This window comes from Podarcis melisellensis (genome assembly GCF_964234715.1).
Source record: "Podarcis melisellensis genome assembly, chromosome: Z".
Classification (NCBI taxonomy): Eukaryota; Metazoa; Chordata; class Lepidosauria; order Squamata; family Lacertidae; genus Podarcis; species Podarcis melisellensis.
Genome location: NC_138547.1, coordinates 13,761,407 through 13,789,023, shown reverse-complemented (window position 1 = coordinate 13,789,023; position 27,617 = coordinate 13,761,407). Strand labels below are relative to the sequence as shown.

The 27,617-nt window shown below is 46.6% G+C and overlaps 3 protein-coding genes across 12 annotated transcripts in view; 2 read left to right on the top strand and 1 right to left on the bottom strand.

The window, feature by feature from the left end:
* The window catches only part of RAPGEF1 (Rap guanine nucleotide exchange factor 1), a 109,608-nt gene extending 98,620 nt beyond the window's left edge, over nt 1–10,988 (top strand). For 6 of the 7 annotated variants that reach the window (XM_081897140.1, XM_081897141.1, XM_081897139.1 and 3 more), the window contains 7 exons: nt 164–248; nt 1,293–1,387; nt 3,255–3,333; nt 3,918–4,019; nt 5,387–5,484; nt 5,956–6,084; nt 7,012–10,988. In XM_081897140.1, the coding sequence (XP_081753266.1) occupies nt 164–248; nt 1,293–1,387; nt 3,255–3,333; nt 3,918–4,019; nt 5,387–5,484; nt 5,956–6,084; nt 7,012–7,162 (739 nt within the window). In that variant the 3' untranslated portion in view covers nt 7,163–10,988. Of the gene's footprint in view, nt 1–163; nt 249–1,292; nt 1,388–3,254; nt 3,334–3,917; nt 4,020–5,386; nt 5,485–5,955; nt 6,085–7,011 lie in introns of those variants that run through there. The other variant, XR_014164684.1, reaches the window with a different exon arrangement.
* Nucleotides 10,989–15,598: 4,610 nt separating this feature from the next.
* Nucleotides 15,599–23,197, top strand: UCK1 (uridine-cytidine kinase 1). The gene is made up of 7 exons (XM_081897202.1): nt 15,599–15,813; nt 17,149–17,308; nt 18,212–18,308; nt 18,770–18,912; nt 20,233–20,327; nt 21,525–21,573; nt 21,816–23,197. Exons 1-7 carry the CDS (start codon nt 15,673–15,675, stop codon nt 22,001–22,003), a joined length of 873 nt encoding a protein of 290 aa, XP_081753328.1. The 5' UTR covers nt 15,599–15,672; the 3' UTR covers nt 22,004–23,197.
* Nucleotides 22,432–27,617, bottom strand: part of POMT1 (protein O-mannosyltransferase 1) — a 31,970-nt gene continuing 26,784 nt past the window's right edge. For all 4 annotated transcript variants that reach the window (XM_081897163.1, XM_081897165.1, XM_081897164.1 and 1 more), the window contains 2 exons: nt 27,375–27,552; nt 22,432–25,866 (listed from right to left, as the gene is read on the bottom strand). In XM_081897163.1, coding sequence (XP_081753289.1) covers nt 25,692–25,866; nt 27,375–27,552 — 353 coding nt within the window. In that variant the 3' untranslated portion in view covers nt 22,432–25,691. The remainder of the gene's footprint in view (nt 25,867–27,374; nt 27,553–27,617) is intronic.

Here is a 27,617-nt window from a genome sequence, read left to right as displayed (position 1 = left end):
TATATATTTATCCTATCTTACTAGTTTCTGAGATGTCACCATACGTGTGCAAACCTCCCTCTGCAACTAAAATGAATTGAAACTTGGGGAGGCTTAAAAAGGAAGAGCAAACTAAGACACTCCAGAGTTTGTGCATCACCTTTTTCATTCTTTCCTTGTCCAGACCAGGGACCCTCCACGATTTCCACAGCCATGAGATAGCAGAACAACTGACCCTCCTGGATGCAGAGCTCTTTTATAAAATTGAGGTATTCCAAACAACATGTCAGAGCTAGCCTGTATTCTTGTAGAAGAAGCACCTAAACCATACTTAAAGGGAGAACAGCCACTGTCCCACAAGAAATACATTTTGTGAAAAGGTGAAAGGCTCATGTTACCCAAAGCACCACTCATAGGTGGCTGCCTGCTAACTCCACTGTTTTCTGGTTCCTGGGGTCACATTCACACCTAAAACATTTAAAACACATGGCTTCTCCCGAAGAATCCTGGGCACTGTTGTTTGTTAAGGGTGCTGGGAATTATAGCTCTGAAAGGGCTAAGCTACTGTTTCCAAGAATGCTTTGGGGAATCACAAGACTGTTAACATGGGAAAGATGTGCTTTAAATATATGGTGAGGATGTGATGTGTGCTGGCCTCCCTCCCAAACAACTTTTCCAGGTTGGGATGCAACTTTTTAATACACACACACACACACACACACACACACACACACACACACAGAGTTTTCTTTTTTAAATATATTTTCTTATTATTACCCATACCAAACTATTGCAAAAGTAATATCGATTAAAGTATTAATATAAATTAGCCTTCCTCTCGCCTTGAGCTGTATTTCAGATTCAGATTCCATTTCTTTAAAGCACACGTCCTATTCTACATATAGAATTAAGAATCTTCCACTTAACATAACATGCAATCTACTGTAAAATACAGTACTAATGTTCCCTTTACAGCATTCATTGTTGTTGTTTCTATAACCTATCATCAAAACCATTGACTCCATGAATTGGATTTGCATTTCATTTGTCTTCATCTATCCATTCTTCAGCTGATCCTGTTTTTACCTTTAAAAGACCAAACCATTTTATTTATAGTTGGAACTGTCCTACTAGCCTCCTGAATATTTATAAAACAAGTAAGCAGTTGCATGCATAGACATTTTGACAGTGCAGCTAGGGCAGCTCTCAGTGTCAAGGAGAAGCCCTCCCTTCCCTGGACGTATCTGTGTTTTCAGTGGCAAAAGGGACAATCAACTTTTGTCCCTTTGGTCACCTTTTTTTTTCCTTTGCAGATCCCTGAAGTTCTGCTTTGGGCAAAAGAGCAGAATGAAGAGAAAAGCCCCAACTTGACGCAATTTACCGAGCACTTTAATAACATGTCCTACTGGTAAGAAAGACAAAAGAGCAACAAATCTCACTTCCTGTCTAGTTTCGGAGTTGCATATTTTGTTGGGAGGGGAAGCTGCATTGATGACAAGAGGGTGTGTGTATTTTGAGGGATCACAGGAAGGGCTGCGGTTCTGAGCAATGCACAAAGGAAGTCCCTGGTTTGTGGCTCACATTTTTTGACAAGAGGCAGGCTTTGGAGGTCTAAGAGGTTCGTTTTTATTCAGAGTAGCGCCATGAAGAGTTGTTTATCTGTTTACTACAGTTCACCTTTCTGAATGCAAGGTCGCCTACACAATTCTTCCTCTCCTTTCCTATATTTTATCTTCACAAAAGTCCTGTGAGGTAGGCTAGTGACTGGCCAGCATTCCAGCATTCTAACCACTACACCAGGCCATGCTAGATGTGATCTCCAGGCAAAACATCCTCCTACCCATGAAATCAAATCCGGCTTGTCCATACCCTCCCACCATAGCACTTTGCATCTTCCCACACCTGCGTTAATTTGAGGGAAAGAACATTGCTCTGGTGGTGGAGCCTGCACTTTGCACATAGGTGATCTTATGTTAGATCCCCAGCATCTTCAGGTCAGGAAAGAGTTCTGTCTGAAATCCTGTCCTGGAGGGTGACTGCCAATTAGTGTAGACTAGCCATCACCAATTAGGTTCTCTATAGATGCCTTGGACTACATCTCCCATCAGCCCCTGCAGCCTGGGGCTGATGGAAGTTGTTGTTCAAAACAGCTGGAGGGCCCCGGACTGATGTTCACAGCTCAGCAACAGAGTGTCTGCTTTACATGCAAAAGAATCCAGCTTCAGTTGACAGCATCTACAGGTATGAGAAAGTCCCTCTTCTGAAACCCAAGAGAGCGGCTGCCAGCCAGTGTAAACAATACTTCTTTTCTTTTTGAATAAATTTTATTAAAATTTGGAAAAAAAGGAATACAAAAATTAATATCAAATATATTTTTATCAAAGCCAATCTAAATAAAAACACAGGCCATGAAAGAAGAAAAAGAAAGAGACAGGAAGGTAGAGAAAGCTTACAGGAAAAAGGAAAAAACAAAGAAGGGAACAGGAAAAAGAATTTCTGATTCTTCATTTGATTCTTCATATAATATTGAGCCCTTCCCTTAAAATTGCGTTTTCCCCTCTCACCAACCAACCCACCTTTTGAGTTAGCACAATCTACTAGTCCTCAGGAAAGGTTGCTGGGGACGACATAGCCTTCCTCATCCTGCCAGGTTTTGGGGTGGTGGTGGGAAATAGGACAAGGCTGACATTGGGATCCCTGCTAGGAAAAATATAACGCACTGACTCACAAACATCAGGAAATGTGTTCCACTGTCTGCTGTTCTGAAAGTGAGTGCTGCAGATTAGTTCCTGTGTGTAGGAGGTGCACATGCTTCTTGGTCATTGAGAAAGAGAGAGGAAAGCTTTTTGCGCAAGAGAGCAATCATTTTAAACAATAAACAAAACACCAAAAACAAACAGTAAACAAAACAACCAAATTTAACAATTTCCACATAGAATCATAAGAGCCAAAAAATTAACAGCAACGCCAGCAACAATCCCATCCACAACAAACCCCCTAAATGGCACCCCAGCCCAAGATTCTGTTCCACAGCCTCAGCTTTTGTAGCTGGAGACCGTCAGGACGCTGCCCTTCCCGGCCAGGTGGAAAAAGGCCTGCAAGGCAGGGGGCAGGTCTTCCAGGACTACCAGCCAAGATGAATCAGGAAGCCAACATTACTGGTGCTTCAGCCAGCGCTTAGCAGCTCAGCAGGGATTCCTGGATCAGAAACCTGCTTGAACTGTTTAATCCTGATGGCTGCGTTGTTGCATCTCTCCCAATCTGCAAACTCACAGGGTCCGCTCAATAATTATGCAGCAGGAGAAAGCCCAGGACCGAGAGAGGTTGCTCCTGAAGTTTATAAAGATCATGAAGGTAAGTCCTGCAAAGGGTTGCTATTACCACCACAAACATCATTGTGAGTGCCCAGGGACTTGGAGGTCTGAACCTCAGTGATGTCACAGCCTAAGGCTGAAGCCCGATCTAGGGATACACCTGTGTGGGTCAGACTGGAGATGCTTAGTGAATTTTGGCAGGTCCAAATTCCAAAGCAGACTCACCTGATCCACAGTTCCAGGACCAAGGTGTTACCAAATTCCAGGAAGTTCTACATCTGCCCACAGCCCAACCCTTTGCCCTGACAAGTGGCCTTTCATTTCATTTTGTTTCATGTGTTTATATGCCACCTTTCCTCCAAGGAGCATGCGTGGTTTGCCCCCTCCCCATTTTATCCCCACAACAACATTGTGAGGAGAACCTTGTAGTTGGCTAAGCAGCAGAGTGACTGCCCCAAGGCCACCCAGTGAGCTTCCTGCCCAAGTGGGGATTTGAATCCTGGTCTCTCCAAGGCCCAAGCCCAGCATTCTAACTACTATGCCACACTGCCACCTTCTCCCCCCACCCCAGAACACCTTGGAACACCTCCAACCCTTCGTCCTCTTTTTTCCGTTTTGCTCCAGCACTTACGAAAGCTCAACAACTTCAACTCCTACTTGGCTATACTCTCTGCCCTGGATTCAGCACCCATTCGGAGGCTCGAGTGGCAGAAACAAACCTCAGAGGTCGGTTTTTCAATATATATCTTTTCAAAAATGTTTTCGTCCTATGTTTCCAAAAGTCCAGCACTAGAAAGAACAAAGAGCAAGCATGGCTGCCTTTGTTTTCCTCATGACTAGTTAGTTAGCATAAAACTACAATCTTTTCTGTCCAAGTTAATGCACTTCCTAAAATAAGCAACTTTGCTATTTTTACTCTACTAATATTTCTCTGTGTGGGATTGCAAAAGGTAAAGTCAGCTGTCTAGCCAAATTCAGAAGCCACACTCTGCATACCACAGAGGAGCTCACTCCCGCTTTGCTCTTCCCTGGTACTTCAGTCTTTGCTCCTTGAAGCAGATGAAGATGTTTTGTATGAACAAAACCTTCCAGATGTTGTTAGACTCCACCACCACCCCATCAGGCCTAGCCAGCCAGGGATGACAGAAGCTGTAGCCCAACCACATCTGGAGGGTACTGCATTGGCTAACATGTACACCTTGCCTTAAAGGCAGTGCTTTTCAAAGGAACCACTCAATGCCTTCTGCTGCCAGTTGTCAACTCGTTTTGGGTTTGTTTGTTTTTTTGGTAAATAGCTTCTTATAGTATTTTCAACAGTGATGGTACATAAAAAATGACAACAGGAGCATAGCAAAAGAGAAGAGCAAAACGGAAAAAGAAAGAAGGGAGAAAGAAGGAGTGAGGTGGGGGAAGAAGGGAGGAAACCATAATTAAAAAAAAAAAACAAATTAAGCAACTTCCCTGTTCCTGCCATCTACATTATAAAACAACAAACCAAACATTAAACATTTGGATCACCACAATTTCAGCATACATGAAAGAGAAGAACACAGCATATTACAGTCAGGTGTAATTCCAAATATCCCAAGCTTGAGCAGACAGTTGTGAAGAGAAAGTTTCACTCGCTGTGTAAGAAATGAAAGAGTGCACACCATTTGAAAAGAGTCTGGTGCTGATAATCCTCCTTGTCAATATTTTGGAATGTGCGTGATTTCTCCTGTATAATCTCAATATTCCATAAAAGGTGGTATCCCTTATCTAGCACAAGCTCTTGAGTTTCTTTCCAGTGGATTGCAGTAACAAGACGGGCTGCCACCAGTCATCAGCTGTTGATGGGAAACACTGTGTAGTAAAGTGTGTGCCCTTACGTTTTTCACCACAACCATGAGAGCTAGTAGCCACTTGCTTTTTCGTTTTTATTGCTGTTTGCCAGGAATGAGGTTCTTGAGGTGCTAGATTCTTCTGTGTCCCATAGCAGAATACAGAGAGGTGCATCTTTTGCCTCCAACCCACCTGGATTTGTGGAGCATCCAAATGTGTTCCGTCTCTCAGAGAATTCATGCTATGTCTTCATGTTTTGTGTCTCCTGCCAGGGTCTGGCTGAGTATTGCACTCTGATTGACAGTTCTTCCTCCTTCCGGGCATACCGAGCTGCCCTCTCAGAGGTGGAGCCGCCTTGCATACCTTACTTGTGAGTAGCTCACACAGACAAACATTCTCTGGGGTTTCCCTGCTGGCTGCAAGGGGAGTCTTGCAATCCATCTGGTCCACGTCACCTGCTGCTCAGTTTGGGGAAGTCCAGAGGAAGGTCATCACCAACAGATGGCTGGCCAAATCTCTCGCAGCAAATGAGAGACCATTATCCCTCCAGGTCAGGAGCAGAGATCCCATCAGACTGAGTAAGCATGGCCAGGGATCATGGGTGTTGTAGTTCAGCAACATCCAGAGGGCCAAAGGCTCCCCACGCCTGCTTTAGGTCAACAGTTCCCTTTTAAACCTGCTCTTCCCATCAAGACATTTCTCCTGGTGTTCACGAGGAATCTACCCTCCTGTAACTGAAGTCCTGCCCTCTGGGATGGACCCAGAGATATTAATAGACCTATGTGAACACACTTGTCATTTCAAACCATAACAGAAGGCCTTCATCTTCCACTCTCTCCAGAGGTCTCATACTGCAAGACTTGACCTTTGTCCACTTGGGGAATCCGGACTACATTGATGGCAAAGTCAACTTCTCCAAGCGCTGGCAGCAGTTCAACATCCTGGACAGCATGAGGTGCTTCCAGCAAGTGTAAGTGGTACCCACTGCTTTCTTGCATTGTGCACACCTATGAACACTTGAGGACTAGGAGCATGCGATGTGTGACTATAGCAAAGAGCATGAAACTTGTCTAGACTTGCATTTTATGAAAGGGTGGGGGGTGGAGAGTTACACTTCACTTCACTGTCCACTCGATTAAAGCCAGAAACTATTAGCCACAACTTTGCTGCTGGTCACCAACAGCCATTTTCAGGCCAAAGCCATGGAGACAGGGAGAGAGGTTGGACAAATCAGACAGAAGGAGAGTTTTTCTTTTGTCTCTTTGCTGGTTGACTGCAGCCATTTAAGGAAGAAGCCGTGGTGGGAGGGGGGAGAGAGAGATCATGGATTAGAAATGTTCCCATAAGAATCAATGGAAATCATGGACTTGTTATGCAAGCACTTGTCTAACAATTTTCAGGAAATGCATTGTGGCTGGTAAGCAGGACCTGCATGTATATTGGAAGACAGGAAATACCTCTTGATGTATGGGGGCACCACGTTCCCCATGCACCGGGCTGCTTGTCGTGTTGTGGACATTTACGGGATTATGTCTATAGTAGCTTTGTAACGGATACCACTGGGCAGGCAGAGAACCAACCAGCTTTTTATTTTAGCCTAACCATTTGGAGACAATTACTGCACCCTTAGAAGCAGCCAAGGAAGATAGTGAAGGAGGGGAATTAGGTGAATCTGTCCAATTTATACAGACCACAGTATCTGACTTCTCTTAGCACAGGATTTTGGATGCTTGGCTTGCAGAATTTTTATGTTCTGGTTATATCAGTGAGCCTTGCCTTTTTGGGTGGGAAGGCAGTGAATTGAACATTGCATTCTTTTGGCTTCCAGCTAGGGGGCAGTCCTGAATAAAGCGGCACTTTCTGTTATAAAGCATCTCTCTCTCTCTCATTGCTGCAGGCATTACGACATCAAACGGAATGATGACATCATCTCATTTTTCAATGACTTCAGCGACCACCTGGCGGAGGAGGCCTTGTGGGAACTTTCGCTCAAAATCAAGCCTCGAAACATCACAAGGCGGAAGACAGACAGGGAGGAGAAAACCTAGACGGGAAGCTAATGAAGGCCATGGGCAAAAGGATCGCTGGGCGCCTGCACAGACGGCAGCTATGAGACTTGGACCTGTGACTGGGCCATATCCCCCCACCTCCTCCCCTCCTGGGCCCAGCCCAGGGGTTGAGTTGTCTCAGCAGCACCTGTGGGCTTTCTTCCCATCAGGCCGCAGGGGAGAGTCACCAAAGCAGCGTCCTGCTCTCCTTCCTCAGTGCCATAGATGAGCTTTTCTGCCTGAAAAGGGAGCACACAGGAAAGGGGGTCAGGGTTTGTTTGTTTTTTAGTGCCAGAGTGTTCCCACTTTTGCCAAATCTGAACTTTTTTTTTCTTGCGCTCCTCGCACTGCAACACGACGAGAGGGAAGTGAAGTTGCTGCATCTTGCGTTGAGCCATGTATTGACGTGCCCATGGTCTCGCCCAATGGGCATTTAGCATGTGTGAGGGATGAAAAATGGGTTGCCATCAAGGTCATAACCGAGGAGAACCATTTTTCACAATACTTCCCCACCCACAGACACTGGGAGGAAAAGAAAAAAGGAAAAAGAGTGAAGTAACATTCTACCCTTGCAAAGTCTTACATGTTTACAGGGATATTTAATCAATCAAATGGCCCCCATCACCAATGTGGAAAAGGAACAAGATGGGCAGCTGCCCTCTGGACAATATGTCCACCACTGACACAGCTTCTCCAAATTCACCTGGATCTTCCCCAAACTCACCTGGATCTTCCCCAAACTCACCTGGATCTTCCCCAAACTCACCTGGATCTTCCCCAAACTCACCTGGATCTTCCCCAAACTCACCTGGATCTTCTCCAAATTCACCTGGATCTTCTCCAAACTCACCTGGATCTTCTCCAAATACACCTAGATCCTCTCCAAACTCACCTGGATCTTCTCCAAATTCACCTAGATCCTCTCCAAACTCACCTGGATCTTCTCCAAACTCACCTAGATCTTCTCCAAACTCACCTGGATCTTCCTCAAATTCACCTGGATCTTCTCCAAATTCACCTAGATCCTCTCCAAACTCACCTGGATCTTCTCCAAATTCACCTAGATCGTCTCCAAACTCACCTGGATCTTCCCCAAACTCACCTGGATCTTCTCCAAATTCACCTAGATCTTCTCCAAACTCACCTGGATCTTCCCCAAGTTCACCTGGAATCTCTTTACTCTTATTTGACTCAGGAAATCTGGAATTGTTGAGGTTCTGTGACATCCACCCCCTTGTACTCGCTATGGGAGCCCTTATTGTAGCGATGGTACTAGCTGTTAATGCAGTAAACATGTAGAAAATGAGACCGTCTGTAAATACGAACCTCTAGGCAACATCATCAGTTTCCTTTCCTTTTTCTTTGGATGCATGACTGAGTGGCCCGTGGGGGTTTTTAAGAAGAAACTTCAAAGTTCTAAGCAACGCGTAAAGGAAAACTAAGCAAACAAAATACTTGAGGCTGAGATGGGGGTGGTGTCAAAAATCAAAGTGAGAACTTGGGGTGGGAGGGCACATCTATGAGGAGCTGTTGCGCCATCCAGTTGGAGCAAAATGGTTGAAAAGCTGCCTCAAATTAAGTGGGTTGGAGAGACCTGCATCAGAACACTCTTTCGCATCTTCCATTTATTTCATTGATGCTTCTGTAGAAGAACTTCCCAATGGATTTCTCTTCCCCAAATGAGTCATATCTGTCCATCTCAATCTGCTAACCCACTGTGGCACCTGAAATCAACCACCTTAGTCCAGCACCTTCACCTTACATAAAACAGCTTCCAGGTCACACTGGGTTCTTGGTCTGAGCAACAAGCAAGCATCTCCTTGGCTACAGGTCACCTTCATAGGACCTGCGGCTGATATGGGGGCCAGCTCAGAGATAATGATCCTGGTTTAATAAAACTTTACTGGCCCGGCAATGAGTGTTGTGCCCCCTTCTCACTCCTGTGCCTTTGACCCTTCCATCATGGTTATTTTAGACCAGAGTTTCTTGTTGCAGCTGAAATATTACTGTGGCCAGGATTTAATTCTGGTTTTTTACATCAAATTTGGAGCCCAAGGATTAAATTACAACATTTTGGAGTCAACAGGAAGCTTTGGGTTTTGAAGCAGGCGTGGGGAACTTTGGGGTCTCCTGATGTTCCTGAAGACAGTTCTCATCAGCTCCAGCAAGCGTGGCCAGGGATGAGGGGAACTGTAATTCAGCAACATCTGCAAGACCAAAAGTTCCCCAAGTCTAGTTTAAAGAAACCACAATGCACTGCTGGTTTAGCAAATTAGGATTATTAAATCCAAACCAGCTCATGTTCTCTCTTTTTTAATATAATATAAGGGGGCCTAAACAGAGCAGTGTTGTTTTTTTCTTGATGCCAAATAATCTTGAAAGCAATTTGTTGAAAGTTGGGCTCAAGACGTGGACTCCTGACTTGCCTGCCCAGGATTTGGGAATGACTTTTGCTTTTCAGTTTGTTAACTGTAGCCAATGGCTTTGTTATCTATTGAGGCAAAGGCTTCTATCTCTTTCCTTGTCCTGTGAATAAAATTGGGAGGAGGAAATCTACTGGGCAGAAGCAGACTACTCACCTGGCCCCAACCTTCTCTGCAGAATCTTTCAGTGTAATACTGTGCAGCTCATCTTACTTTATTTTGTTTTATTAATTTAAAGGGTGTTTTGCAGCAAGCAATATGTTGCCGTTTATACCCTTGTGTGTGTCTTTCATTTCAACTTGCCACAGATGGGCATGTGTGGGTGAACCTCCTGTGCAAGTTGCCAGTGACATCAGGAGGTCTGGGGTTGGAGTTTGGTGAAGGACTCCCCCCTGAGAAAATATTGGATGTTTTGTATTTGCCCTCAGTCTTGCAGCTAAGGTGGACCTAAAAAGGTCCTTACATTTCTACCGCCTTTGGAGGGGTTCTGGCCCTCACCAGAATCTGCAGCTTTCATACCCTGGCAGCTTCAGAATGATACTATTAGTCACCTAATTGCACTTCACATTGGGGAGCGAAGGGTTAGGTGAGCCTTTGCCCCTGTGTCTTGGTTCATGAGTAAGTGGATAGAGCCAGGGACGCCCCACCGGTTGTAGTCTAGCCTGCTAGAGGTTGTCAGTCCACAATTCCCATCCGCCCCTGTAGCCAGCTTGGGGTTACATGGTGTGGTGGGTAATGGGATTTGTAGACCAAAGGCTTCCAGACTTTCCTCTAACCCTTGCTCCGTTCAGAATTGGGTGGGCGGGTAGACAGGTGAGAGTTTTAAATGATTGTTAACCCCAGGCATTGGAGCTTTTTAAAGAAAAATATGTGCTGGAATTTGAACCCATAAAAATTGCATTTACTGCAAAAAAAATACCCAGCTTCAGAATCCGACTGTTGGTTTGTTTTAATTTCAGCACTATTTACTGTGGTGCTCTCACAGTCATTCCCGTGGCAGGGATGGGGTTTTACTTAAATTGGGGTGGGGGCGAAGGCATTGGGGGCAAAGGGAGGAAGCGGTGGTGGGGTTTTTTTCCAGTTCAAGTTGTGACTCTGTGCTTCAAAAAAGATGAGGCATTCCTTGCATTTTCAAGCTTGCTGAAAAATTTCCTTGACTTTGCTGTTCTGCCAACCAGCCTCCCTCGGTCTGATGGTGTATATTTATGGTTTACCCCACCCACCCTGAATCCTGATTGTAAAAATGTCCAAACCTGTTACTTTTTTATATATTAAAGAGAAAGGGGCGAGGGAGACACTCAAACAAGTGACAATAAATGTGGTTAAAGAACCCAGCCTTGAATATCATCCTATTTTACAGTGCATGCCTTGGTCAGCCAAGATTAAAGTGACAATCAAATCCAGTTTCTCCCATTGGTCTGGTTTCCTGCTTGTCTACCATGTCTCTCTTCCTGGTTCCTGTTGGTTGGCCTGTCTGGGCCATTCGCCTGGTGGGAGATGGGGGGAAGGTGGGGCGATCCACAGTGGGAAATCCCACACCAGAGAACCAGGTGGTAGGCGAATTACCATGGCCAGCTTCAGAATCAATATGTCCCAGAGTAAAGTTTGAGGGCTGTAGCTCACTGGTGTAAGCATCTGCTTTGCAAGCAGAAGGTCCTAAATTGAATCCCCAACAGCTTCAAACAGGACTGGGATAAGTCCCCCTGCCTAAAACCCCAGAGAGCCACTGCCAGTCAGTGTAGACTATACTGCTCTGGGTGGACCAATAGTTTGCTTCAGGATAATGCCAGCTTTCCAGGTCCCTACTTAAAACCAGCTCTTCAGGACCACAGAGACTAGAATATTACTTCATCTTTGAAAGTAGACCACAACTAAGTGGTATTGTGCATGTTTTTCATGCAGAAGGTCCCAGGTCCAACCTCTGGCATCTCCAGGAAGGAATGGAAGAGACCCCCTGCCTGAAAGCCTCTCCCAGATAGTGTAGACAGTATTGAACTGGATGGCCCAACGAGTCTGATTTGGGTTCCTAAAGTTCCTTCCGGTCTGAGCCAGCGTTAGGCATCTGCATGGTGGTGACAGCAACACTGCCCCCCAGTGATGTACGGGAGCTGATTTTTAAATTTCCCCCAGTGCCCATGGGCACCCAGTATAGTGCTACTGTGGCTTTCTGCAGTATTTAAATGGTGACTCACAGAACAAACGGGCCAGAGGCTGATGGACCCTCCTGGGGTCTTAGAGTTTTGCAGCCCTACCTGGAGATGCTGGGAATAGATGCTGGGACCTTCTGCTTGCAAGGCAGGTGCTCTACCAGGGAGCTATGGTTCTTCAAAGAAGGTCATCCCATGTTGGGGTGGAAGCCATTCCCTTTGTGGAGGCAAAAATGTGCCCAGACATTTGTATCAAAAACAGAGCTACTTTTCTGTTTTGCCAAAGGCCAAAGGATCTTGACACAAGAATACCAGACCCTGCTTTACACAAGGATACAAATGGCAGAAACCCTCCTTTCAGCTGCAGAAAGCCCCAGGGATGTAGCAGCAAAGTACCGTACTTTTCCATGTATAAGACTATGGTTTTTTTCTTATACATGGATAGTGCATGGGGTAGATGTTTGATTGGTTGCTGCTGCGGCTGTCAGCAACTATTGGGTGTGTTATTGGTTGCTGCATCAATGGCTGGTGTTGATTGGCTGACACTGTGGCAGTTGCGCAGGCCGCTTCTGCTGGCGAGGGGAAAGACAAGAGGTGTAGTTTTGGATGCGTGCAGGTGAGCGATTTTCAGCAGTCCCCCCTAAAAAAAGCTCAATAACTCTGTGTCATCTCCCCCCGTTTTCTTGAGTCCCAAAAAATAAGGGTGTCTTATACATGGGGGCATCTTATGGATGGAAAATTACGGTATTTCTCAGCCTGGCCAGGCTATGCTGCACATATCAGCAGTTTAGAACTGCAGCAAAGCTTCCCTTTCTCTAGGTTACCTTCATCTGACATGATCTAGGCCAGAGGTCAGCAAACTTTTTCAGCAGGGGGCCGGTCCACTGTCCCTCAGACCTTGTGGGGGCCCAGACTATATTTTGAAAATAAAATAAAGATGAATTCCTATGCCCCACAAATAACCCAGAGATGCATTTTAAATAAAAGGACACATTCTACTCATGTAAAAACACGCTGATTCCCGGGCCGTCCGCCGGTCAGGTTTAGAAGGCGATTGGGCCGGATCTGGCACCCAGGCCTTAGGTTGCCTACCCATGATCTACGCCAGCAAAGCAATTAACCCACAGCTGGGCCATCTCCAAGAACAGAAGCGCTCCTGCAAGCAATGAAGTCAGCAGCACCTCATTAGACGAAGGGTGAATTGCGCAAGGCCACCCACACCACCTCAATTGCAATTCTTCTGCATTTCCACCACATTCCACCCCTTGGCTTTACACTATCTTCCCTTCATATCTTACTAATTGTTCTGCTCTCTCAGCCCCCCCCCCCCAATAACAGCTTGCACTTGGGAATAGGACTGTTTCCAGTTGTCTGTCACATCAGTCTTCGGTTCTAGAAAGGAACTTGCTGCTCATGCACAGAAGAGTTTATTGGGTTGCGTCCATCAATTGCTTGTTTCCCTTTCCCATGACCTGCTTGCATTTTAAAAAAAAAAAGGTTATATACAATATGGGGAACATAATACACACAAGATAAAGGACTGTATGACACAGGTAGTGTGTTATGCTTCCTCTAAGCAGGCCGAGAATCCCGTTATTCCTGCACCTTACTTAAGCTGTACGCAGATGAATTGGGCAAACGGCGTTAGTTATTACCACGCAGTAAGTAGCTCTGACTGATCATCTCATCAGGTTGGTTGAGTTGATTGGGATAAACAACCCATACAGTGGTGCCTCGCAAGACGAAAAGAATCCGTTCTGCAAGTCTCTTCGTCTTGCGGTTTTTTCGTCTTGCGATGCAAGCCCATTAGCGAATTAGCGCTATTAGTGGCTTAGCGGATCAGCTGATAAGTGGCTTAGCGGATCAGCTGATAAGTGGCTTAGCGGATCAGCTGATAAGCGGATCAGCTGATAAGCGGATTAGCTGCTTAGCGGATCAGCTGATAAGTGGCTTAGCTGCTTAGCGGATCAGCTGATAAGTGGCTTAGCTGCTTAGCGGATCAGCTGATAAGCGGATTAGCTGCTTAGCGGATCAGCTGATAAGTGGCTTAGCGGATCAGCTGATAAGCGGCTTAGCGGCTTGGGAAAAGGGGGGGGGAGGAAAAAAACCCCGCAGGAACTCGCAAGTCATTTTCGTCTTGCGAAGCAAGCCCATAGGAAATTCGTTTTGCGAAGCACCTCCAAAACGGAAAACCCTTTCGTCTAGTGGGTTTTCCGTCTTGCGAGGCATTCGTCTTGCGGGGCACCACTGTACCTTCTGTCCTGGTGTTAACTCACAATCTGTGGATCCGAAAACTTTACCCCTTCTGTTGGTAGCAGGTGCACTGACTTCGGCCCCGCGCTGTGGGTACTCTGCACGCACCACACCGTCATGTCAGTGTGACGTCACATTGCCACATCATGATGCGCAGCGCACAACCGTGCTCCAGCACTGCAATAGCAACTGGGCCTGGGCCTCTGCTGTGGAGCCTCTATTGAGGCCACCTACAGAACCACCCCATAACCACATCCATGGCTGCAGCAAGCCTCAACAGAGGCCGCACAATGGAGGCACAGGCTTCAGCCCAGTCACCACCACAGCGCCAGAGGTAAGGCGGCAGGTGGCAGCAGCAGCAGGGGCAGAGGCTGGGCACCCACAGCAACATTTTTGTGGGTACACAAGCCCACGAGGCCCCTGGAGTTGGCACCAGGGTTGGTGGGGAGCCCTGGCTCTGCTACCTGTTGGATGGCTGGTGTGCCCAGTTTTTCACAAATCAGCTGGGCTATGCGCTGGCCACCCAGAAGCACCACATCCTCTGCGCTGATATTATGTAGCAGCACCTTTCCTTCCCCTTGCAATCTGCCCATAGGTGCCATGCGGAACTATGTTCCCTTTACCTAGGCTCTAGGGTACTGGCACTCTGGCCAGCACCACTTCCTCCTCTGGCGCTCTAAGATCCTGCACTACTGGGTGTTGCCTGGAGGCGCAGCTTGCCATTTGGCTGAGCCTTCCACATGTTGTTTCACAGGTGTAGGCGCTTCCAGTCCTATCATAATGGTGCAAGGGCTTTTGTCCAGCACTCAGTGGATGGTTACTCCATTCCAATTCTGCTTGCTCTGCCACTGCTGCCCCAGCTTCAGAATGTAATTTGGGGTTAGCTGTTTTTCTTTCTGCTGCCAAGTCCTATTGAGATATTCAGTTAACCCTGAAGCTACTGGAGGATGGGGGATGATTTTAGATGTTACAAATGGTTTTTAATATATTTTATTTTATTTTTAATAGTATTTCTGCCACTCCTGGGCTCCTTTTGAAAGGAACTGTGGGATAGAAATTTAATAAACAATTTGCATAAGCTAAAGTGAATTGTTAGTCTTTTAGATGTCACAAGTCTCTTAGGCTGCCTACATGGCATACATTTAAAGTACCCGGTACATAATTCCCCCCAAATAATCCTGAAAATTGTAGATAATCCCTTGACAGTACTACTATTCCCAAAACCCATAACTGCAGTTCCCAGGATTCTTGGTGCTGGTAATGAATAATGCACTTTAAATGTATGCTGTGTACTCAGCCTTGTGTGCTGCAGCGCAATGAACAAAATTTGGTTGATTATAGTTGCTCGGATTTCCAAGTATTTAACTTTTTTTTTTTATCCTGTGCTGCAGCACTTTATTGCGCTTCCTTCCCAGCTTCAGCCCCGCCTCCTAACCCCGAAAGCCCCGCCCACGGCGCCCCCGCCCCGCCCCTTATCACTACCGCCTTCGTGCGCAACCGACTTTGCGCAAGCTCTCCGGAGGAGGCTAAAGAACTTCGTTTCCCAGCGTGCCCCGCGGCCCGCCCATGAGCCGACGGAGCGCTCCCCGCCGCGCTGTGGTTGCTGGGAGATGGAGTCTGTGCGTCCTGGGGCAGTGGCAGCTGCGGCATCTGAGACGGGGCCGGCCCTTTCTGCAATGCCCAAGCCATGGCCACTACGGGCAGCAATGGCATCGGGTGCAGCGGTAGTACTAACAGCAGCAGCAGCCTGCCGGGTACCGGGGAGGTGGAGCGGCCGCATCCGCGTCCTTTCCTGATCGGGGTGAGCGGAGGCACCGCCAGCGGCAAGGTAGGTAAGCGGGGGCTCCCTGGCTACGTGGGCCGCCGCGCCCCTGCCAGAGTGCAAAATAAAAATGCAAAAACAACAAAATAACGATATTGCAAGCAAAGCAACAGAATGTGAGTTAATTCTCCTGATTGCATTGCATTGCACTGCGGACCAGTTAAAACCTGTGCGCGATTCTTGCAAAAGCTTCAAATCCCTGAGAATTTTTCCTATATCTCTCCTGACACCTTTAAACGTCCCTGATCATGATGGTGATGCTTACATTGCATTTATTCTAACGTTTGTATCTCATCTTTCCTCCAAGGGGGTCACGTGTATTCTTCTCCCACCCACCCCCCGCCCTATTTTACCCTCACAGCAACCCCGTGAGGTGGGTTAGGCTGAGACACTTATGGAACTGGTCACTCGGTGGGCTTCATGGTTGGAGTAGGGAAGTTTTGAGCCTTGATCTCTCCCAGGGCCTAGTCTGACACTTTTTAGTGCCTACTCCACAGTGTTTTTTTGCCTGTGATTCCCGCTCCACCATCCAGGGGCAGATGATGATCCATTATCATCATCACCAAACCTTTTATTGGCATCACATACAAACATCCAAAACAAATCAATACAGAATTACCACTTCCCCAGTGACACAAAACATTTGCTAAAAGAAAGGAGGCGGAGCAGTTTATCCTCACATCTCTAGGTCTCCAGGGAGAGATGATCTGTTATGAAACTATTGAAACTAAATCTTCAGAGGGGGCGCAGAGGTGAGTTTAGTCCACATAGCTTACATTTTTTTCTTCAAAAAGGACACCCCAAATTTCCCCTATTTTTCATTTCCTCCCCCCATAACTAGAAAACAATAAGGCATAGGATTTTTTTATTATTATTCACACCAGTGGCTTTGACATGCAAGATAATCCAGTACAGCAATTTTAATCAAAATGTGAGGTGCAGTAGTTACAATTTCTTTGAAAATTGTTGTGATCTGTTGTGGAACAACCCACTGAAGAAGATAAGAATGGTTACCCAGACCTCATTGCTGGTTGGGAAGGGCACACCATAACAGTTCAAGCTTCAAGGCCCCCAAAATGTAGGTCCACCACTGCTCTCCCCACAAAAAATCCCCCCAAGTCCCTCATTACTTTGCATGATAAAGCAGGCACTATAAGGCTTCTGGTTTATAGGGTCTTCTCCTTCTGTTCAGTTTAAATTTATGGTTACATCTGCCTCTTCCTTCGTGGACTATAGTGCTATGTTCATTGTTTTAGGTATGTTAGGCTGAGAAATTTCGACCACGTGCGTAGGTGGGTTTGTTTTTCTGATGTGTTCCAAAATTCTCCTCCTCCTGGGCAGTCGACAGTGTGTGAGAAAATCATGGAGTTGGTGGGGCAAAATGAAGTGGATCACCGCCAGCGGAAAGTCGTTATCCTCAGCCAGGATCGGTTCTATAAAGTGCTTACGACGGAGCAGAAGGCAAAAGCCCTGAAGGGACAGTACAACTTTGATCACCCAGGTATACCCAGTGGGGCAGCCGGGTAATTTTTAGACAGTACACTTAGCAGTCCTATGGATGGGAAACAGGGTCTCCCTCAGAGTGGATGTCTGCCCCTCAAATTTTATGCTTATGGCATCCAGCAGCAGTCTCACTTTGTGTTTTCCAGCCTGTGATCTGGAGAATCTTGGGAACAAATATTGTCTATATTTTTAAAAATTAAACCCAGCATTCATTTACAGGGGTACCTCAGGTTACATACACTTCAGGTTACATACGCTTCAGTTTACAGACTCCGCTAACCCAGAAATATTACCTCGGGTTAAGAACTTTGCTTCAGGATGAGAACAGAAATTGTGCTCCAACGGCACAGCAGCTGCAGCAGGAGGCCCCATTAGCTAAAGTGGTGCTTCAGGTTAAGAACAGTTTCAGATTAAGAACAGACCTCCGGAATGAATTAAGTACTTAACCCGAGGTACCACTGTATTTTTTTTTTTAAAAAACCTTGCCTTTGAAGATGCTGTCCATAGATAGCTTTATGTTGCAGCCAGCTAAGCCCTGTTCAGAGTAGACCCACTGAAATTTAAGCACCTAAGTCAAGGCCATCCATTCCAGTGGTTCTACTCTGAGCAGGGCTAGCACTGCACAGAACCATCTGCTTTTGCCCCCTTGTACAGGTGAAATTGCCTCCACATCCCACCTGTCAAACAGGTAATAAAAGCCCTATTTGTTAGTTGCTGCTGTGATACAGGACCAGTAATTCACATCGCCTGCATGGGTCCTCAGTACACGAGATCAGACTGCGTGGAAGCAGCTTTTGTACCACCGTCATAGTGCCTGACTTGCAGTGCATCTTCAATCTGAAACTGCCTCTGCTGCTGATCCAGTTTCGTTTGGCCACCCTTATCTTTTTGCATTGCACAGATGCTTTTGACAATGAATTAATGCAAATGACGTTGAAGAATATTGTGGATGGCCAAACGGTTGAGGTTCCAACGTACGATTTTGTGACCCATTCCAGGTCAGTATGCATTTCCTGTTTTTGGGGGCAAAATGTGGTCTTAGAATTGTAGAGTTGGAAAGGGTCATCTTGTCCAACCCTCTACAAATGCAGGGATCGCAGCTAAAGAATCCCTGAAAGATGACCACGTCCTGACGTAGCTTGTTCCCCTGGGGAACAGCTCTTACCATCAGAAAGATCTTCCTAAGGTCATTTGAATTCATTGGGTCCTACCCTCTGGAGCGGCAGAAAACAAACTTGCTCCCTCTTCCATGTGACAGCCCTTCAGTTCTTTGAATATGGCTATCCTATCACCTCTCGGTCTCCTGTTCTCCAGGCTAAACATCCCCAGCCCCCTCAAGCATTCTAAAGTGCTGAAACGGGAAGCATGACATTCCAGATGTTCTCCCTGGGCATTTGCAACAGTCACACTGGGACCTTTCTTAACCACATCTTGCCATTCCGTGTCATGTCCACTGCAGGCTGCCTGAGACGACTATGGTCTACCCTGCAGATGTGGTGCTGTTTGAGGGAATTCTGGTATTCTATACTCAAGATATCCGGGACATGTTTCATCTCCGTCTTTTCGTTGATACGGACTCAGATGTCAGGCTCTCCCGGAGAGGTAACCCCTGGTTTCTTGGAATTTATTTAAACCCTTTTACCACAGGGGTCAGAAACTTCCTTAGATGTTGCCTCCACTATCCCATAAACCATTGGCCATGCTGTCTGGGGCTGATGGGAGCTGGAGTCCAGCAACATCTGGAGGGTCACAGATTCCCCGGCCCTGATAAAAAAAAGATCTCTTTTCTCATTAGGAAATGCTTCTTCAGAGGTAAAGGTAAAAGGTAAAGGACCCCTGGACGGTTAAGTCCAGTCAAAGGTGACTATGGGGTTGTGGTGCTCATCTCACTTTCAGGCTGAGGGAACCGGAGTTTTCCCACAGACAGCTTTCTGGGTCGTGTGGCCAGCAGGACTAAACCGCTTCTGGTGCCACGGAACACCGTGATGGAAACCAGAGCGCACGGAAATGCCGTTTACCATCCCACCGCAGTGGTACCAATTTATCTACTCGCACTGGTGTGCTTTCAAACTGCTAGGTAGGCAGGAGCTGGGACAGAGCAACGGAAGCTCACCCCGTTGTGCAGATTCGAACCACCAACCTTCTGATTGGCAAGCCCAAGAAACTCGGTGATTTAGACCACAGCACCACCCGCATCCCTATGCTTCTAAACAGAGGCATTGAAGAGGAATGCTGCTACTTCAGTCAGGGATGGGGAAACCTAAGGCCTTTTGGATGTTGCTGGACTTCCAACTCCTGGCATCCCTGATCCTTGGCCATGTTGGCTGAGACTGATGGGAGTTGGAGTCCCACAACATCCAGAGGGCTGCAGGTTCCTCATCCCTTGGGTATACAGGAAGCAATGTTCTAAATATGTTAGGGAGAAGTAGAATGGAGACCATGGAAGTAGAACCTAGAACTACTGATAGCCTCTCCTCCACAAATTTGAAGCCATCTAAGGGAGAGGACATCACTACATCTTCCCCAACCTCCAGATGTTCTGAACTAAGAACATAAGGAGAACCCTTCTGGGTCAGGTCATTCGTTCATCTAGTCCAGCATCCTGTAATGGTCAACCAGAAGATGTAATGGGAAGCCCACAAGAAGGACATGAGACCAACAGCACTTGTGATTCCCAGCAACTGGTATGCCAAGGCATATATTGTCACCAACATTGGAACACAGAACATAGACGTTGTGGCTTGTAGCCATCAATAGCCTTATTATTCCCCATGACTTGGTCCAGTCCTCTTTTGAATCATTCTACGTTGCTGGCCATCACTACATCTTGTGGACTTGAACTGTGGTTGTATTTCTGTGCTGCTTGAAGAAAGACTTTCTTTTGTCTCTTTAAACTGCCCTGTTTGGTTCCTCCGGCTGTAGTTCTCCGGGATATGAAGCGGGGAAGGGACCTGGAGCAGATCCTGACCCAGTACACAACGTTTGTCAAGCCTGCCTTCGAAGAGTTCTGTTTGCCGGTACCAGAATCTTTTATCCCCCCTCCTCCCTCTCAAGCCCATTTTGGAAGCATGGAAGGCTGGTGGAGGAGCATTTCCTCCTCGCAGTATCTCTCTGGCTGTCTCAAGAGAGGTTTCATAAACATTGGCTTGGAATCAAACCTATGGTTTCTTCCCCCTCCCCTTCATGTTAGGAATATAGGAAGTGGCCTTAGACCAGGTCAGACTGTTAGGTCATCTAGCTAGGTAGTGTCTATTCTGACAGCAGCTTTCCTGAGTCTCAAGCAGAGAGGAGGTATTTTCCCCATCAGCTGCTCCTTGGTTATTTATTTTAGCTGGAGATGCTGATCTGGGGCTTTCTGTGTCCTAAATTGTGTTATTCCACTGAGCTTAATTGTGTGGTTCCCCGCTTTCTTCTGGGACAAAGCCTCACCTGGGAATGGAACCCAGAGGGACTTCTTGCATCCCAGAAAGAATTGTGCCTCTTTGACAGCCTTCCCCAACCCCTGGTGCTATCCAGATGTTCTGAACTACAGCTCCCATCCCTCCCTGGTTGTTGGCTGTGGTGGCTGGGGCTGGTGGGGTGTGTTCTCCAAAGTACCTTGTGAAAAGTCAGCCCTGGGAAACTGTAAGCCTTGCAGATGTGTCAGGCCTTCAGAACACTCCCCCAGGCTACATCTCTCAAAGCCCTTGCTGCAAAACATGTATTTCCCTGGCTGGAATGCTTCCCTGAACTCCACTGATGCCTCTCACTTGTCTGGGTGCTGGAGTTGAGTCCATCAGTGTTTGTATAGTAGGCTAGTTTCTACAAAGGTAAAATTTATAGGTTGCCCCATCTGCTTTTCCCTCCGGTTCCACCCATCACTGGAATGTGGCTCTTGGAGGGTTGCCCAGAAGGGAACAGTAATCTGATCTGAGGAAGATTCCTCTGTCATAAATGACACCAGTAACAAGAGGAAGCGTCTTCACAAAGTCCACATGGACTTAGCCTCCTTGCTCCCTTCCTGCCCTAAAGGCAGAGGTCAGGTGTCTCCAGAGCAGCCTTCCCTCACCTGGAACTCTCTAGATGTGGTTGGGACTCTAGCTCTCATCAGACTGAGCCAGAATGGGGATGTTGAGGGATGCTGGGAGTTGAAGTCCACCAATGTCTAGAGGGCACTAGAGGCAGCTCTGGAGGTTTGTTCATAGACTCACAGTTGTTGTATTTCTTATCTCCAGACCAAGAAATACGCTGATGTGATTATCCCTCGAGGAGTGGACAACATGGGTAAGAGGCATTTTTGCCGTTCTAGGCTCCTGAAGGCTCATTTTGTATATTCATTTCAGGCAAAGAAGATGCACAGACTTCTGAAATGGTTATTAGCTGGAATTTTCCACCACCTGCCCCTCGATTCCTTTGTAATAATTAGCAATAATGTAGATGCCAGACCCTGTGCTTAGTTTGCCACTGACCTCTGTCCCCTTCCCGTAATTAATTCCTCCACTCACCTCTTGCCTTTCTTCCGGCAGTTGCTATAAACCTCATTGTGCAGCATATCCAGGACATTCTTAATGGTGACCTCTGCAAGTGGCAGCGTGGGACGATGAACGGGCATGGACGCTCCTCCAAGAGGCCCTTCCCTGAGCAAGTAGACAGCAGCCCACTGCTGGCTCCCGGCAAACGGTCCCACTTGGAGTCCAGCAGCCGCCCCCACTAAGGCGGCCGGAAGCCCCTCCCACACCAGCTGGACTTTTGACCGGTTCCAAGGTTCCCTTTGGATGCCCTTCAGTGCTCCATATTCTCTTCCAAGAGGTGACAAATCTGTGGTTTTAAACTGCCTTCTGTTTTTAGTTTCTCTCCTTTCAGATAGTACCTAAATCTGCCCCAGAAGTTAAAAAGAAAAGTGCTCCTTTTATTGGTGTTCTCTCTAGTCTTTGCCTGCCATGGTTTTTAATTTTCTAGGAAAGAAAATGGGTCTGCCACAGGCAAGCAAATTGTCTTTGTGCGTTCCCTATTTCTTACCCCCCCCCCCAATATAATTTGACACAGGAGTGATGGCCAGAAGGCTGCTTTTCAGAGTCAAATTTATCTTCCTGCAAATTCATTTCATTAAAGCAAGACTTTTGCATAATATTTTGAGTTAGGAAAGGGCCATGTGGAATGGTGTGCAATTTCTCTTCTGCCGCGTATTGTCTCTCTGCTAAGGGAAAGAAGAAAAGGGTGGCCATTAGCTTTAAAAGCCAGAATCATTTTAGTACAAAAAAAAAATCCAGCATCACCATTATCTTCTAGCAACCATGGGGGTAGCCTGCCCCCTTCTATCTCTCAATTTTATGGTGCTTTCTCAAGGACCGGGGTGGAGGGGATAACTTTGGTGGTTTTATGCACTCCACTAGGTAACGACGGGATAGACTTAGGAGGATGTGTGTTTTTAAATATAAAGCAGCTGCCTTTTCACAGACTGCATCTAGCCAGCATAGAGAGAACTGACTGAACAGTTCTGCGCTCTCTATATAGCAAGACAAGGGCAACCGCTGAGATCAGCTGTGGGCAATAGCAGAATCCATCCCTTTATGGCTTCCAGTTGACTTGTAGTTTTAACGAGTGGTAGATTCTTCTTTGATCAGTAATCACCACTAAGTAAACAGTGTTTGCCTCATCTAAAATGTTTTTCTATTAAAATGCATTTGTGCTGCTATCGCTGCCACTACCAGGTGGCATTTTTCAAAGTCGGAGATCTTGTTTTGACGTTGGAAAATACCTGATCAGTGGTTTTTATAGAGTCATTTTAACCCCCAGGCAAGTGGTAAAAGTGAGGCCTTGCCAGCTCTACATTTTCTAAAAGCAAGGCTTGACTCAGTTAGTTGGTTTGTTTTGGCTTTGTTAATAAATAAAAAAACATGGAAAAATGGCACATGACTGAGTTGTTTTTGCCTTCCTCCATTGTGTGTGTGTATTTATGAACCTCCATAATATGATCAAAAGGAATATGGTCAGTGCAAATCCTACCTTGGTTTCAAGTACGCTAATCATACAGTAGTTGCCAGGATTTGTTCAACAGGAACCATCCAGGTTTATGGAGGCTCTGTTCAGCTGAGAGAGGAGACAGTGAACTGTCCAGCATGGTGTGGTGGTTAAAGACCTAGGAGACCAGGGTATGAATTCCTGCTTGGCCATGAAGCTCACTGGGTGACCTTGGGCCAGTCACTGCAAGAAGGGAAGAACCACGTTTGCCACCTTGAGCTCCTTGGAGGAAAAGGTGGAATACAGAGTCATGGGGGAAAGAAAGTACACCCTCTTTGAATTTGGTGGTTTTACATATCAAGACATCATCATCATCATCTATTCCTTACCAAATCTTAAAATTAGGTAAATACAACCTCAGATGAACAACACGACATACTACACAGTGTCATGATTTATTTAACAAAAATGAAACCAAAACAGGGACCCTTACTACTTCCGTAGGACTTAAGGGACTAAGGTGAATGCAGGTCCTGCTAATCAAATGCCGCTGCTTAATTGATCATCAGCATGTTTGCCCACCTCTATAAAAGCTGAAGTTTTTGCAGTTTGCTGGTCTCGAGTATTCAGGTGTGCTTTAACACAGTGCCAAGGAGGAAAGGCATCAGCAATGCTCTTAGAGGAGCAATTGTTCTAATGCAATTAATGATACTGCCTTTCTCTAAACGGCAACATTCCTACTTCTCAACTCAGCCCTTTTTGCTTCCCACTCTCTGTTGCAATATAGAGACTAAACTACCCTGCTTCTAATGTGGGCATGAGTAAGTTTTGGCCCTCCAGAGTTTTCTGAACTACAGTCCCATCAGCCCTAGCAAGGAGAGCCAGGGCTGATGAGATCTGTAGTTTGGCAACAAACACCTGGAGGGCAACAGTTTCCTTATCACTGCTTGAGATGAGTTGGAGTGCTTGCAGAATTAGAGCAGACCCATGTTTGGCAGGTATAGGAGCCACTTCTGTAATATCTGTAAGAGAAGGTCCTCCCAAAATACTCTCAATAGGAGAACAGTCCACTTCAGGGTGAAGGGCAAAAAAAAAAATTAATTAAACTCCCTCCTTAAGGATGAAGGCTCTATCTAAAAGGCAGGGTTTAAAACAAGAGTATGTTGAAGATCACTCCGTGCCATCTGCTTTGTTAGCACTCTAGGCCAAGTTTCTCTTCTTCTTATTTTTTTAAAAGCTGCCCAGCTTCCAATTATTTCTCCTCCCTTGTCTACATTTTATTCACTGATTGTGCTCCACCCTCATTCTAAAATGATACATACAGTTCCAACAAGCAAATAAAATAATTTACAGTACACAGAACGCCAAAGTGAGACATTGCCCAGCAGTGCCTCTGCACTCTCTAGAGACCATCACCCTTTCCTCTTGAGGAACAAGACTTTGCCTGTGCCACAGAATCACAGAACTTGATCCGGGTTTAGCAAGAGATGGACTTGGCCGCCAACCATATTCAACCTCCTGGGCTCTAGTTTACCAGAAACAAGAGTGGGAATACTGCTTTAAAGTGGGCCAATTCTGATGCCACCTTTTTTCCTGTTGCTTAATGCATAAGGGAATAGTAAAATGCTACATCTCCCAAATTTTGGACTCCGAATCAATGGTTTTCATTGATCCATCTGTCATGGGTGCTTTAGTTGAGATTCCTGCATTGCAAGGGGTTGAGCTACACAGCCCTTAGGTCCCCTTCCAACTCTACAATTCTATGATTCCATTTCAGTTTAAAAGGTGGTGTCAAAACTGGTCATCAGTTGGCAGGATGGGCAAGGCTGAATGAACAGTGGAATTATGACAGCCTGGTCATTCTTGCCTCTAACCCCAACGGGTACCCACCCCCACCATGGGAGAAGCAAGCAGTAGCAGCTTCTGGCAAGATCTTGCAACACACTTGTGAGATCCAGTGTGGTGTAGTGGTTAAAAGTGGTGGACTCGTGATCTGGTGAACCGGGTTCGCATCCCCGCTCCTCCACATGCAGCTGCTGGGTCACCTTGGGCCAGTCACACTTCTCTGAAGTCTCTCAGCCCCACTCACCTCACAGAGTGTTTGTTGTGGGGGAGGAAGGGAAAGGAGAATGTTAGCCGCTTTGAGACTCCTTAAGGGAAGTGATAAAGTTGGATATCAAATCCAAACTCTTTCTTTTTTTTCTCACTTCATGGGGGAACACCCTGGCAACCCACCCCTGCCAAAACCCACAGCTGCCCAACCTCAGTAAGCAAGGTTTTTGCAGCAGGGCCGATGCCGTCCCGTTTTGCTTTAGGTGGGTGAACAAGACAGGCCTCCCCTGTTCTAAGTCCTCACATCAAGCAATCAGAGTACATGTGTTTGCAGACATGATCAGTGGGCTAAGTTGCCCAGGGGGCTGTTTGTTGCCCGTCTTGCAAGACTAGTGTTTGCTGATCAAGATGTCCCAGCTGTCCTTCCAGCGTAGGTCCTGGAGCTGATTTTTGGTGAGCGGAGGCTTCCCATAGGTGAGCGGTCGGAATGTGTGGTAGGTCAGGTAAACAGAAGAGAACCAGGCAACCACAAGAGCACTGTGCATGCTCTTTGAGAGTCTGGATCTATAAAGAAGAGACACACAGGCTGAAGCAAACATGAACCAGCAGTTTAAGGGGAAATTGTCTCAACCAATGAACTTCTGCCCCTCTTAATGTTGCAATAACATCACTTGAATTTATATAAGTAGTGACAGTTATTCTGAGCATAGCAACCTGCTTTATACAGTCAGACATTTGACCCATCCAACTCAGTGTTGTCTACACTGATTGGCAGCAGCTCTTCAGGCTTTTGGAAAGGCATCTTTTCCCAGCTCTGCCTGGAGAGGCTGGGGATTGAACCTGGGACCTTCTGCATGCAAAGCAGGTGCTCTACCGCTGAGCTCCAGTTCTTCCCCAGAAGTAATATTCTACTCTGTATAGTTCTGAATAAAGGGCTAATTTAAATAAGTTGCAATATTATCAAGTCAGGCCAATGGCTCATCTAGCTCAGTATTGTCTACATTGTTTGGCAATGTTTCAGACAAGGCCAACTCACAGCCTCATCTGGAGATGCTGGGGACAGAAGCGGAGACCACCTGCAAGCAAGGCAGAGGAGTCTTTTCTAACACTGAGCTTTCTAATGGCTCCCAACACAGTTGCTCTCTTGGTAAGCCATAAGGCTCCTCCACGGAATGTGGAAGAAAGGGTTTTTATCTGATCCAAGCCCCTGTTCAGTGCAGGATCCACAGTGCAAGATGAAACTCTTGCATCCCAAGCAGAGAAATGCCAAGCCCTGCCTTAAAAACTCCAGCAAAAGGAGACCTGCTACCCCTTAAGGCAGTTAGTTCCATTGCTAAACAGCCCTTATCTCACAATGGAGAGCTGAGAAACATCGGCTCGGCTGCGAAAGACAGGCCAGCCCTTCTGTCCCTCAACTGTCATCTGGGAAAAGTCATTCCATCAGGCTGTCTCAATGGGAAAGAGAGGAAGAAGAGCTGTGCTGGAGGTCCAACTGTACCAGGCACTTCCTGCCTCTGAACTGTGGCAACTGGTCAATACTGGAACAGCTGTCTAGAAATTGGTGTTTAAGTTCTGATTTTCCTCTTCCCTCCTTGTCCCCTTTCCCTTGTGTGTTTTGGGTTTTTGGGTTTTTAAATATTGTAAACCTGCAGGTAGGGAGTGCCTTGTTTTGATATTACGTAAGCCACTCTGGGAGCCTTTATGGCTGAACAGCAGGGTACAAATGCTATAAATAATAAACCAGCCAACAAGCCAACAAATAAGTCTTAACTATAGCCTTCTTGCCTGCTGTTTTCAGCCACTGGATTGAATCCTGATCTCTGGAGTAACAAGAACAAGGCAGTCCCATCTTCTGTGGAACAGGCCATTCTGATATTTGAAGTCAACCATAATGTTTCCCCTTAATCTGCTCTTCTCCAGGCTGAACATACACTGAGCCTTTCATTTGCTGCTAGTAGGACTTGGGTTTCCAGACCCCACCACCACCCGCCTCTGGACATGCTAAGCTTTGTCAATGCCCCTGTAACATAAAGCCTCCTGGCAGAGAGCAATCCTGGCAAGAGAAGTCATACCTGCAGAGGTATTCGCTGGCGTGCTGCAGGACAACAGGGATCAGGAGGATCTGGAAAGTGAGAGCAGGCAGGTAGTGGTAGAGGAAGAGTGTCTTCTCCATCAGGAAGAATGGGAGGTAATTCATGGCCCAGCCTCCCACGCAGAGGCCTCCTGCTGACACCCATTGCCGCCATGCCTCTGTCAGGGTAAAGGGGCAACACAGAGAGCTGCATTAAACAGACCATGGCTTGATCTAGCTCACT